The sequence below is a fragment of the Amaranthus tricolor genome, chromosome 7 (genome assembly GCF_026212465.1).
Source record: "Amaranthus tricolor cultivar Red isolate AtriRed21 chromosome 7, ASM2621246v1, whole genome shotgun sequence".
NCBI classification, from domain to species: Eukaryota; Viridiplantae; Streptophyta; class Magnoliopsida; order Caryophyllales; family Amaranthaceae; genus Amaranthus; species Amaranthus tricolor.
In genome coordinates, this window is record NC_080053.1 from 28221498 (window position 1) to 28235680 (window position 14183).

A 14183-nucleotide genomic window follows, 5' to 3' on the forward strand; every position below is an offset into this window, starting at 1 on the left:
TTGACCATTTAATTTTTTATTTATATCAAAATATGCTAAAATTGCTTAATAAGCTAATTTGTCAAATACTTTTATAGTCAATTAAGATCTTATTTGAATTGTTTAATCACATATATTTATGATATTAGTTTTTTATAATTTTTAATTATGCATAATTTAATATATAAATAATTAAAATAAAATATTAATTTGTGTACAAAAAATGAAATGTAATAATTATAATAAAATAGAAGTATTATTATATTTTCAAAAAGTTTCCTGTAGGCCATGAAAATGGAACTTTTATCATAAAAGAGACAAAAAGCCCTTAATTACTGGGCTATACACTAACGCATCTTCAATGTAAGGTAAAACATATCTATTTTTATAATTATTTAAAAATCGTGAAAAAAAAAAATTCTATGTATTTGTGCTATTATGGTCTTTTTAAAATTTTATATTATTGACTACTATTATTATTATTATTGATATTAATATTTAACGCTATTATTTTTAGGTATGATGAGATTAAATATGGAGTTTTTTTACAAATTAAAAACTAAATAAATTGAAAGAATGTAAATTTTATAATCGTGAAACTAAATATAATAGGTGTAGAGTGCTAGAGTGAATTGAAAATTGATAGATAAAGGAGATAGTTGATATAAATTAGATGAATATAATGGATAAACATAATATTGTTGAACGTAAAAGATCATAAAGGTTCACTAGTTTATTTCATAATTCTTTTTCCTACAATATTGCTTTTCATAATGTCTTTGCGGAGTTGATACATAAATTTGAATAATTAAAAGTATTGGCTAAGAAGTAAGTTGTTTAATTTAACAGATTAAACATGTTGTAAAGGTGTATAAATTAGCTAGTTGTTGGTTGTTGTCTAATTATCAGAGAAAAAAATAAGTAAAAACATATCAAAAAATCAAACCATTAAACCAAAAGCAAAAGACATAATTGTTAATAATAAATTAATTTTTGCTCGTTCAGCTGACAATGATTTTATCTATTATTTATTTTATACTCTATTAACGTACATTTTGCATATAATTATTAAAAATAAAGTCACAATTTATTTATAACCTTATTCATAAGTCAATCAATTAAATAAAGGGAAATTATTAATGGTACCTAAGTTTTTCACTTTATCAATGGTACCCTTAAGTTTTTTCGATTATCAATGGTATCCTCGTGTTATTGAGCGTTTTATAACCGTAACCTTTTCTAATTTTTTCCGTCAAAATCGTTAACTTTTTTTTCTTTTATTTTTAAATTTAAAACATTAAAAATAATAAAAGAAAAAAAGTTAATGGTTTTGGATGGTTTTTTACAGGAAAAATTAAAAAAGGTTACGGTTGTAAAACGCTCAATAACACGAGGACACCATTGATAATCGAAAAAACTTAAGGATATCATTAATAAAGTGCAAAACCTTAGGGGTACCAGGACACCATTGATAATCGATAAAACTTAAAGGATACCATTAATAAAGTGTAAAACCTTAAGGTTAATTTCCCTTAAATAAATAATAGGTATATCCAATAAGTGTTTTTATTTAAAAAAAAATAGATTAATTTTTTTCCGCGGATCAAAAAAATCTTTTTGCTATTGACAATTCTGCCAAAGCAAAAACGCAACCTAAATTAAAACCAATAAAAAAATCATTTACTATGATATTAGTCATCAACGTATTCATACTAATTTACCCTATTTACTCTCGACTCTGTAATTAACTTGCACTTTATGACCTAATTTATACACTCGTGTTCTTCTAAGATAGTAACAAAGATATTTAATAATAATGAAGAGTGAGAATTAACTATGTTGATAAAATTAAAAGAATTAAAATATATGAATACGTCAATGTTTAAAAATAAAAAAATGCAAAATAATAAGATTATAAGAACAGGTGTAAAATGGAAAATGATGTTATATGCGGGTTTAATTTTGATAAATTTGGGTTTATATACAAGTCGCATACACAAAGAGAGTTGACAGGAGAAAAATTGATTACCCGAAAATCAATCTTACAACCAATTGATATCGGAAGAAGTAGCATATTAATTAGTCAGCCTTAGTGTGATCTGACTATTCATCCTATACTTCAAATAACAGTGATTTATAATAGTGATAAATCACCGGCAAGAATTTGATAGGATTGAGCTTTAAGATTTTATTGGTATTTATTTTCTCCTGGGTATTTATAAATCACGGTAATTAATTACCAATTTTGATATGATTGCCTTTGCCCCCCAAATTGAAGTTTTATTCACCCAAAAAAAGTTGTTCCTTGATTTCATTTTACGCAAAGTAGAAGTTCATCCGATTCATGTGAATTGTGTCACACTTTTCTTCAGTTTCATGCAACTACTTACTGTACTCACTGCTCTCAATTGATATTACAAAGAGTAAATCTTATACTGAATTCTTAATTCTTACATTTCGATTTGATTCAAAGTAGATCATATACAAATTTACCCGAAATCTTGAAAATGAATCCTTTTCCTCTACTTAAGTCTTGAGTCTTGAATTTGTAGTTGTGAAACTAGATCTCAATTCTCGATCAAATGAAGCGAAGATCAAGCTTTCAGAACAGGTCTCACTGTCAGCATAAATGGAAGAGAAGGGTATTGATGGTGGTTCTTCTGGGGATTTGTGTGGGGAGCATTTTCCTTATTGAATCAAGTACTTACCCTAATAGCATGAATTTGTTCATGCCATTGTCGAACCCATTTGCGCAAAAACCCAAGATTGCTTTCCTCTTTATTGCTCGAAATCGTCTTCCTCTTGATTTTGTCTGGGATGCTTTTTTTCAAGTGAGTTTCTTTCTTTATTGCTTATTTTACAGTTTAATTATTAAATGCCATTAGCCGGGAGTTTGAATTATTTTTAGGATCGCATACAAATTATAATCGGAGTATGATCATACCTTTAATTCAACATAATAATTTTTTAGGGATTCAACTTTCAAGTTGTAAAGATGCATGAATCTAGACTACTAGGGTGTTTGCTGTGGCGGAAAACATTTTTTTCCATGAAAACTAATTCTCAATGCAATAATGTAAGAGCCTTGATCCCAAAAGATTGGTGTCCATAAACTGAAATAATTTTCAATGGAAGATGCAGATTATAATTAATTTTGTTTTGTTTAGTTTGATGGATAACTCTTATGCTAAATGGAGATTTGGGGATGGGTATCCTTTCGAATTTTGTAGGAAAGTAGTTTATGGGAAAACATTTTTCCTTAAACCAAATTCAACATACAAATTTTTGGGGATTCAACTTTCAAGTTGTAAAGATGCATGCTTTATTGTGTGTTCTTTATAATAGTTGATCTTGACTATTAGGGTGTTTGGTGTGGCGCAAAACATTTTTGTCCATGATAACTTTTTCAATGCAAATAATGACAAAACTTTAATTCCAAAAAATTGGTGTCGACAAAATGAAATAATTTTCAATGGAAGATTCAAATTATAATTAACTTTGTTTTGTTTGGTTTGATGGATAGCTCTTATGCTAGATGGTGATTTTGGGGATGGTTTTCCTTCCAATTTTGTAGGAAAGTAGTTTATGGGAAAAACATTTTTCCTCAAACCAAACACCTCCTATATGAGAAAAAGAAAAGGATGATGGTCATGTGTATGTTTACCTATTTGCAGGCGGACAAGGACAAAAAGTTTTCTGTGTATGTTCATTCTAGACCTGGGTTCTTATTCCACAAGGCAACAACAAAGTCCCTGTTTTTTTTGAACCGTCAAGTTAATAATAGTGTACAGGTACTTTTTTTTTTCTTTTTGATATTGAATGAAGTTCATGTTTGCAAAAAGTTTCTGTGTATGTTCATTCTAGACCTGGGTTCTTATTCCACAAGGCAACAACAAAGTCCCTGTTTTTTTTGAACCGTCAAGTTAATAATAGTGTACAAGTACTTTTTTTTTCTTTTTGATATTGAATGAAGTTCATGTTTGCAAAAAGTTTTTTGTGTATGTTCATTCTAGACAAGAATCTTTGTGGAATAAGTTATATGGATATTAGAAGATTGAGAGTATGTTTGTTTAGCAATATGGGAAATGTTGTTTTTTTGCTTCAAATATTTCCTTTGTTGAAAGGATTTGATTTACTTCATAAAAGATGTGATGAACACCTTACCTCCAATCCCTTCCCTTCATCTCCCTATCCTTTCCTTTTTGTCCCGTTCCTTTCCTTCCATTTCTTTCTAGTTTCTCACATTCGAGATAGCATTAGAAATAAGTTTTTATAGACCAAGTTTGTTTGCCTTTGCTAAAATTTTGATTTAGATGGTAGCTATGTCCATGTCTTAATATTGGGTTGATATTTTCCACCGAAATTATCATGATTTGGCCGAACTGGATAGGATTAGTAGTTGATGCGAGTCTAATGGCCATGTTTCACCTTAGATGGTGAGTTAAGTCTATAGTCAAAAAATGTGATAACAGTTGCGATTGTGATGCTAGACTCGCTGATGCGAGAGTGAAATGGTTATCGCAACACCAAATATTAGCTCAAGGCATGAGATATCCCTCGAAAACACAATCTTCTGGCCTTTACAACACAATTCGTTGTTTTTCAAAACCTTTGCAATGCGGTGATGCAATGCGATGCAACCTTGTTTTTGTACTATAGTTGAGCTTTCCACTAGGGGGTTTCCTCCCTCTTGCTTGAGACAACAACTTATGGTCATCTATTAAAGTATTGAACTCCAATTAAGAACTTGGAAGCTTCTAAAAAGTAAGAAGACATGTTGAGTTTTTGCGTGATTTGTTTTCACATTGTGTTGGGTGTCTGTTTGCAATTTTTTTGTTGTGGATAAATGATATTTTGAAGTAACTACATCATCTTTACATAGCTCTTATCGTTGTATCATTTCTCTTATTGTGCTCTACTTCTCCAGGTAGATTGGGGAGAAGCTAGTATGATTCAGGCAGAGCGAATTCTGCTTGAAAATGCTCTTACTGATCCTGCTAACGAACGATTTGTTTTCCTGTCAGATAGGTGAGCATTGATCTGTTTCATGGTTCATTTATTTTATTTTGTTCGATAAATATATGGGTTTTGAAATTTTCGCACTAGCCAAGTTAAGTGATGGCTGTTGTTTGATAGATGTTGCTGATTCTTATTTATGATATATCAGTGTGCTTTACTAAATGTTTAGCTGTCTCTTCCTAACAATATTTCAGCTATCTGATCTTGTTTCAGCTGTATACCTCTCTACAACTTTAGCTATACCTATGATTATATCATGTCAACATCTACCAGTTTTGTTGACAGGTAAGTTCGGTAGGTTCATTTTAAAATTGCTTATATGTATATATGCGTGGGTGTGTATTTCCATCGTCTCATAATACTTCTATATTAGACTTTTTTGGTCAGATATGAAGAATTAATATCTTTGAATACCCATTATTAAAAATTACAAAAAGTTCATATCTTGAAAATATTAATCGAGCCGAGTCAAACAAAATCACACATTATATTGGTTATTTTATATATTAGCAAACTTTGTGGTCAAAATTTAGCATAAGAGTCGAACATAGCTAGTATTATGAACGGAGGAAGGATTTATGTATCTATTCAATGTTACCTTTTCTGAATAATTCATCTAATACAAAGAAGGGAACAATCTTACCCGCAAACTATGATCTTAAAAGGATGAACAGTTTAAGTTCAGCCATCTGCCATATAAAATTTCGAATACTTACTTACTGTATATAGTATTTAATGCTTGAATAGTTTTGCTGACACAAAGGAGGGACGTTACAACCCAAAGATGGATCCTGTTATTCCTGTCAACAATTGGCGCAAAGGTTCTCAGGTATAAGCACTTGTAAGCTGTACCTACATTACGTTATCTATGCTCGACTTACAAAGTCCTTTTTCTGTTTTATTTTATTTGTAAAACTTTTATTTTCTTTTGGATGGCGGAGCCGTAGTGGGTTGTGCTGAACAGGAATCATGCGGAAGTCGTCGTAAAAGATGAAACTGTTTTCCCAGTATTTCAGCAGCATTGCAAGGTAATTACTGTTGGCAGCATTTTTGAATTGCCTGATGCATATGATCAGAAGTTAAATGAGGATCTAGACCAATGTTTTGGTTCTTGCTCTTTTGGCATTAAAATTTTTTGGGGTATACAACATTTCTAATGTTCGAAAATGATTACATTTCTATGTTGTTTCTACCTATATTGAGGTTTCCTCTTCTCAAGTTCTAATAGTGCTAATTTTAAATCCTACAATCAAATGTGTGAGGCTTAAAACATGAACATAATTTTTTTTGATTTTTGAAGTATTGGAGATTAGTCAGTAAGTGTCTGAAATGACAAATGCATTAAACACAGAGGAGACATTACGTTAGAGCTCCTGGTAAAATGAGTATTTTGATGAGATTTATAGACCACCGAGTCGAAGATCTTATGGTCCAAACTCAACACTGCTTGTGTTTTAATTGAAGTAAATTGTTGTTCACATGTCTTCTTTGTCATTGGACGTTTTAATTACAGATCTAGTTTGATTTATTTTATTTTTATCTTAAAGTAGATCTTAAATTACTTACTGTTCCAAGTCATGGAGTTATAATATGTGAGATGCACAATGACAAGAATCTTGATACTTTCACACCTGTTGTTGGAGCCAAGTCAGCCAACATATTGTCATGTGTCTCTTGCATGATCGGCAATGATTTGATATATTACTGCATTTTTTAAGAGTAATAATTAGTGTAGCAAACGTTAAATATTCTTGGTAGTTGGTACTAAAGTTTCTTATCAACCATGACAAAATAATACTTCTATAACACATTTTGCTAGACTTAGTCAATTGGATAACATCACCCACACTCAACACAATTATATTATTAATAATAGTAGCATAAATGCTCTTGGATTAATGGTTCTTTCCAACTTGTGGCTCTTACTAATGTATCCTCTTGATGGTGCAGAGAAAGTCACTCCCAGAATTTTGGCGTGATCAACCCTTTGTAAGGATCACTCTTTTACCTACTCCCCTTCTATTCTTTGTTGTGTGTTTGTGCCAGTTTGTCTGAATTATTGGTACCAACTCATTACCAACAAACTTGTTATCAATCATTTCTTTTGATGGCTCCTTTTTTACTAGCTTATTAATTAAAAGGAAGGTGTTGAGTTTGTGTGACATGATATATCTCTTGTCAATATCAATGTAGATGCACCTTTTCAATCGATCATGTGAGTCTCTTGATTGTTATTAGGAATTTGGAAAGCTTGTTTTAAAGTTTGTAGTTAGTTGCCTTATAATAATGTTTGTAAGAACACAACCAATAAATGGATCTAAAAACTATAGTTTCTAATAATCTAATATCACTAAAAGGAATTGCCAAAGATCTATAGTTTTTGATTTCGAATTATAATGGACCATGTTGAAAACGCTCATGAAATCATGTGCATTTTTTATATATGTGAAGTTGTAGATGATGTTTGCTACCAAGGATAAAAAACAACCACTTTGTCATTACTGGTAGCATTGCGTAAATTTGGCCTCCAAACCCCATTTAGGGGTGAGCCACTTAATGGCATCGAGGTAATGGAAACTTTTTAAAAATAAACTTAAGAATCTATGTCAACATAGTATTTCATTTATTGCATTGAGAATATCTTTGTGGGCCACTTAAAATGCTTATGTGAAATGTGACTCATGACACTTTATGAAGCAATTTATATTATTTGTAATTAGGCAGCAAAACTTAACGTTTAAGACATAAGATGTAGCTCCCTAGAAAAAAAATAGTATGAAAATATTTGAAGATGTAAGACAATCAAAAGTATGTTTCCTTGATTTTTGTGTAGATGAGTGGTTGAGAGTCGATGATGATGTGGAGATATATGGTTGTGAGATGTATTACTCATTAGTGTTCCTTTGGTACACAGCACAGACTTGTTCCAAAAAGGTTAATAAAGTCATTAAGTTTGATCGCTACTTAGTGCGTATTGTTATCTGTATTACAGTCTGGTGATAATTCTAAGGAGCACAACTGCATACCGGATGAACATTATGTTCAAACATTACTTGCAGTAAGTATTCCATTTATAATTATCGACACTGTTAGTGTAGGAATTGATATTTTGGTTTCAATTCTCATTTAATTCTCTTGGCTTGTTATTTGACATTCTGCTCAATAAAACTCAGCAAGAAGGCTTCAAAGGAGAGATTACAAGAAGATCTTTGACACATACTGCTTGGGATATTCCATCCTCTATAGAGCATGATAGACGTGGATGGCATCCAGTAACATACAAATTTTCAGACGCAACCTCTGAGTTACTTCGCTCTATTAAGGTTTGCGTACTTCGTAACATCTTAGCATAATTGTGTTCGTGTTTCATTTGGCGTATATACTCTATATATAAATATATGTTTTGGAATTTTTCTGTGTTTATTTTATTAAGTTTATTGGGCTTTGGGATGTTCATTTGGAGTAAAAACACTTTTTTTGACCCGTTGGCCAAACCCACCAACCCAGGTGCAGTTGGTGGTGAACGGTTTTGTGGGGTTTATCGTATTTTATTTTAAATTTTGCTTTAATTTGTTAGAATTTTTAAAGGCTTTATTAGTGTACAACTTTTCATTATCTCGATGTCATTAAAGGGATCCCATCTAGAAGTTTGGGAGGTCGCTGTTGTCAAGTTAGTGGGATATCCCAATTTCATTAAGGGGATCCCATCTATATACTCTCCTGTATTCTCACTACCCGGGATAGTGCAAAAATAAAGGTCAAACTACCATGTTGTGACCGTATCGTAAAGGTTTTTGAGTTTGTTGTGGCCGTAGTGACTGCAAAATCATCCACATTAACCATAAAATCCATTTCACAGCCCTATATTTGCACTGTGCTGCTCTCAATAAATCCTCTGCTTATTAGCTGTCTATGTAGTGATTAAGCTGTTTAAAACGTCGTCGAGATTTTACTGTATGCATCACAATTAAAGCATCATACGCCAACAATTGATTTGGTAAATAATGATCGAGGATGTTTGGCAAATGGCTGATAGCTGATTATAGTGACTGATTGACCAGCTGGTTTTATTAACTGGTTTGACCAGCTGATTTTGAACCCGCTGTTATAAGCAATTTGTTCAAAAACAGTTTATTCATATCAATAAGCTATTTCAACCAGCTAGTTCACCAAACATTAGCATTAGCTGGTTTGACCACCTAACCCTCTATTTATATCAAAATAAGCTAAAATCGTTCAATAAGCTATTGTGCCAAACGTATATTCTTTCTTGACTACTTAAAATTATATTTGCATTATTGTATTTGGTAGTGTTTATCAATTTACTTATTCTAAATGACTTCAAAAACTATTTGCAGGAAATAGACAACATCTACTTCGAGACGGAAAACCGAAGAGAATGGTGCAGTAGCAAGGGAAAACCTTCCCCTTGTTTTCTCTTTGCTAGAAAATTTACTCGGCCTGCTGCCATCCGTTTACTTAATTTGGTAAGCTATAATTACCTAACATATCTCGACAGAGTTGTTTCTGTTTGTCTTGATCACTGTCTCATGATTCACTAGTCACGAATCAAAAAAAGCAAATTATGGTCTATTTTGGGCTAATTTAGTGTCATTTTAGGCGAATTATGAATTCAAAAAGCGACTTAATTGCCGAATTATGTTACACTGGTCTTGATCACTTTTGTGATTTTCTTTATCTAATTTGGCCTCTTGTCGACAGTCTCTGTTAGGTACGTAGGCTGGAAAGAAGAGACGGAGCTATAAAAGTTAATAGGTAGTTTCGTCTACACGCCTGCATGCTGAAGCATTAGGAGCTCGTGTCGTATATGGAGGAACAATAAGAAGCTGATGAGGCTGTGTAGCAGTATAGGAAAATTTACACTACATTATTAGAAACATCTTCGCTTTCATTTTATTTGGTGCACATAACCTACATTGCCCAAGGTGAAGATGAAGTTGATCACTAGTCTTGAATTTGTTTAGTTTATTAGCAAAATACATATGTATTTCACATTGTTACTCCATTTTTGTAATATATTTCTAGTGTTTCCTTGATTTTGCTATAATTTTTCATATTTTGTTGTCGTTTAATTATTATTATATTTCTATTTTTGGTTTTATTCTCACATTCTCTCCGTAATTTCATTTGCAAATCATTATCTCTGTTTATCTCATTCACATATTTCTTTCATCCACTTGTTTTTTATTTTTTATTTTTTCTATTATTACAAATTAATGAATGAACTCTCATTATAGTGAAATCAAAGGAACAAAGACTCGTAAGCATGTTGAATTCATCACTTAGAAATTGGCCCGATCCAACCTAACACTAGGCTCGCTGCAAGACGAAAAAATGGCCTTGAGTAGACTTGTAGGCACATCGATTAGAAATCAGTCCGACTATTTGCAAAAACCCCCTAATGGTTTTTTTGTCATAAATCCTATAAATACCTCTCACCCGAACACTAATCCTCTTCGCTCAATACCCTAGTCCACCGCGTTGTGTCGCGCCATGGGGCTAACTTTGGTCTAACAAAGCATGACACTCTACATCTCGTGTTTAGTTAGATTTGCTCATAAATAATACTCCCTCATTACATTAAAGTTACCTCTAATTTTTATTTATAATGATCTTCAGTTCTCTTTTAATTTCTTTAGCGAAATTGAATGAGATGGAGGGAATATCTATAAACAAAGTGAGCATCTGAACCGCTCATTGCACCTGTCCACGTGTCAAAATCATGTTAAAGCTAAACTACTCAAAATTTAGTTTTTTATTATCTTCAACTATTTGGTTGGATAACTCAAGAAATACCGGAACTTTCAAATGGGATTCTGTCTTCCTCTTCAAAATCTCTTCCTGCATCACTAAATAGTACGTTAATTTTACCTTCTTTCTCCCAATTTTTCTTATTCTTACTGTTTTTTTCAATTGGGTTCATATACAATATTGATCAACCATCAAATTTATCATTGTTTTTCAATTTAAAATTGGCTTTGAGTTGTGTTCATCTATGATGTTTCTGCTGTTCTATGTAAATTCCTATTGAAAAATCATATAAATCCTTGTATGTAACAAAAATTAATGGCAACCCTTTTGCAATCATTGTCTCCAATTACAAACCCATGTCTAGAAAATACAGTAAAATCATTTGGGTTCTTTTCCCAAATCCCAAATCTTCATACTGTAACCCTAAATAAGGGTTTTTCTAGGGTTTTAGCATCTAATCAAATTACTATATCATCTAATTCTGTGTTTACATTGCCTAATTGGAGAACTGGGAAGAATGATCCTAAATCTAAAGAAATTAAGGTGAATGATGCATTTTTGTATTTGGAGTATATGGTAGAAAAGGGTCATAAACCTGATAAGAGTCAGGCAACTCAGTTGTTGTATGATCTTTGTAAGTTGAGTAAAGTTCGAAAGGCGATACGAGTGATGGAGATGATGGTTAGTTCGGGTGTAAAACCGGATGCTACGTCGTATACTTTCTTAGTGAATCACTTGTGTAAGAGAGGAAATGTTGGGTATGCAATGCAATTAGTTGAGAAAATGGAGGAGTATGGTTATATAACTAATACGGTTACATATAATTCACTTGTTAAAGGGCTTTGTATGCTCGGAAATTTGAATAAGAGTATGCAACTTTTGGATCGATTGAGGAAGAAAGGGCTTGAACCGAATGTATTCACTTACTCGTTTTTGTTGGAAGCTGCATATAAGGAAAGAGGGGTTGATGAGGCGATGAAGTTGTTGGATGAGATTATAGCGAAAGGGGGAAAACCGAATTTAGTTAGTTACAATGTATTGTTGACGGGTTTGTGCAAGGAAGGGAGAACGGAAGAGGCGATTTTCTTTTTCAGGAATTTGCCTGAAAAAGGTTTTGAGCCGAATGTGGTTACTTACAATATCTTGTTGAGGACTCTTTGTTGTGAAGGACGATGGAAGGAAGCATATGAACTTCTGGCGGAAATGGATGATGGAGATCGAGCTCCGTCTGTAGTCACTTATAACATTTTGGTCAGTTCACTTGCTCTTCATGGACAAATTAATCATGCTTTTGAGGTTCTAGAAGAAATGATGAGGGCCGGTTTCAAACCCACTGGAGCAACCTACAACCCCATTATTACTCATCTTTGTAAGGAACGAAAGGTTGATCAAGTTGTCAAGTGTTTAGACCACATGATTTCACTCCACTGTCCTCCTAATGAAGGAACATATAACGCTGTCGCTTTGCTTTGTGAACATGGATTAGTTCAGGAAGCGTTCTCGATCATCCAAAGCTTGGGTACCAAATCTAACTTATCGAATCAAGACTTTTATAAAACTGTCATTACCAGTTTGTGCAGGAAAGGAAATACATACCCCGCTTTGAAGCTACTAAACGAGATGACTAAGTACGGATACACTCCCGATTCTTATACACATTCCACCTTATTACGAGGGTTGTGCATGGAAGGAATGCTGGATGCAGCAGTCGAGATTTTCATGTTGATGGAAGAAAACGATTGCAGGCCCGATGTCGATAATTGCAACGCGCTTATACTTGGTTTGTGCAAGTCACAAAGAACCGATTTGGCTTTGGATATCTACCAAATGATGGTTGAGAAAGGATATAAGCCTAATGAGATGACTTATACTATAATCATAGAGGGAATAGCCCATGAAGAGGAAATGGAACTAGCAGCTAAAGTTTTGGAAGAACTCCATGGGCGACAAGTAGTGACTAGGAACACGATGGAAAGACTCGTAATGCAGTACGATCTCGAGGGTTTACCGGTCTAAAAACTTCACACAAAGTAGATTTCTTTATAGAAATATGCATCATGTACCTGTTTTGTAATTATATCGAACAGGCTAAGATAATATTGTTTCAATCGTTTTTACGATCTGATTATCGTTTGATTTACGATTGTGTAGTATTTCGTATAAACTTAGCTTCGTACTCTTATGTTATGATCGCCTTCAACTGATCAGATTGTTCCTTAGAAGGTTCACACTAGCTTTTGCACTGGTTTCATTATCGTTAATCATGTTTAGTTATTGTTTATGTGAAGTTGTACACGGTATTTACAATAAAAAATCAATCGGAAACAAATTGTTCTAGTGGTTTAACATCATTGTAACGATACTCACAATTACAGATTTGACTATCTAGACAACTACTATCTCCGTTCTACGGGTTTTACTACATTTTTCACTGTGGTCCGTCCATCCAATGAGATTTGCCACATGTTTATTTCGGGTTATGGCTCTTATTCTTTTTTCGATTTTCATCTATATTTTTTCATCTTTTCAAGTCTATATATTATTTCCCTTTTCCTATAAAACATAAGAATTTCTTATTTTCCTTAGTATTTGCTCAATATGTACTTGTAGTAAATATTGTGAGACAAAGAGACTAATAGCTACAAGCAAAACTAACTTACACCGAACAAGTCCAAAATCATTGATGATAACCCGATAAAATTAACATTGTTAGAGCATTATTAATAATTTGTCTCACTATTTATGATTTTTTTCTCTCCTAAAAATTCATCTTTTAACCAATTTTTATTATAGAAATTCTTGTGAGAGACTATCTCTAATTAGGCTGGTCCAAAAAAGAAACGATAGAGTAAGTTTACTCGGTGGACAGTAAGAATATTGTAAATAGGCATTAAAGTTATTGTAGATTAAGGATATGGTAAGTACGCTAGTAGGCTAAGTTTCTCGGTAGGCATTAAGAATATTGTAAATAGGCATTTTAAATACTTTTTCGGTGGACATTAAGTATATTGTAAGTAGGAATTAAAAATAATAAAAGTAAACATTAAAGATACAATAAGTAGACCTTAGTATTTAATGGGTTGGACTGAAAGATGTCTATCAAAGAGACGGTCTCTCAGGAGATCGGCTATAAGGAATAAATTGATGTTAACTTTAGTAAGAATAGTAGGAATTATTTTATATAGCAAATCACTTTGAGAATATCATGTGAAATTTTACGGTCGTTTTATAAGATTGTATTTTTTGTCATTTTCAAAATAATTTTTTATTATCATGTATTTTTTTTGTTGATGAAAATTTTTAGAAATTAAACTTTTAATGAATAAACTTTATTAATTAGCAAATACTTCAATATAATAAGCAAATATATGTTCTTCTATGAAACTTTCATTGAAAATATTATGTATCATTTA

The 14183-nt window shown here is 32.3% G+C and overlaps 2 protein-coding genes across 3 annotated transcripts; both read left to right on the forward strand.

The window, feature by feature from the left end:
• The first annotated feature begins 2245 nt into the window (after positions 1–2245).
• Positions 2246–10066, forward strand: LOC130818197 (glycosyltransferase BC10). Of its 2 annotated transcripts, XM_057684266.1 has the most exons (12): positions 2261–2402; positions 2532–2810; positions 3654–3770; positions 4907–5007; positions 5212–5283; positions 5746–5827; positions 5946–6026; positions 6949–6987; positions 7991–8056; positions 8172–8321; positions 9357–9485; positions 9721–10066. In XM_057684266.1, the coding sequence occupies exons 2-12, from the start codon at positions 2562–2564 to the stop codon at positions 9736–9738; spliced, it is 1104 nt and encodes a 367-aa protein (XP_057540249.1). In that variant the 5' UTR covers positions 2261–2402; positions 2532–2561; the 3' UTR covers positions 9739–10066. The 2 variants fall into 2 exon arrangements, with proteins under 2 accessions (XP_057540248.1, XP_057540249.1); XM_057684265.1 differs by having other exon boundaries at positions 2246–2810.
• A 625-nt stretch (positions 10067–10691) lies between these two features.
• On the forward strand, positions 10692–13116 carry LOC130818196 (pentatricopeptide repeat-containing protein At1g79080, chloroplastic). The gene has a single exon (XM_057684264.1). The coding sequence runs from the start codon at positions 11086–11088 to the stop codon at positions 12784–12786; it is 1701 nt and encodes a 566-aa protein (XP_057540247.1). The 5' UTR covers positions 10692–11085; the 3' UTR covers positions 12787–13116.
• Positions 13117–14183: the final 1067 nt, after the last annotated feature.

Excerpts from the sequence above, each read along its gene's own strand:
- LOC130818197 (XM_057684265.1), top strand. The coding sequence starts at position 2,562 with ATGAAGCGAAGATCAAGCTTTCAGAACAGGTCTCACTGTCAGCATAAA. Across the intron at positions 2,811-3,653 it reads TCTGGGATGCTTTTTTTCAA|GCGGACAAGGACAAAAAGTT; the intron begins GTGAGTTTCTTT and ends ACCTATTTGCAG. Across the intron at positions 8,057-8,171 it reads ATGTTCAAACATTACTTGCA|CAAGAAGGCTTCAAAGGAGA; the intron begins GTAAGTATTCCA and ends AATAAAACTCAG.
- LOC130818196 (XM_057684264.1), top strand. The coding sequence starts at position 11,086 with ATGGCAACCCTTTTGCAATCATTGTCTCCAATTACAAACCCATGTCTA.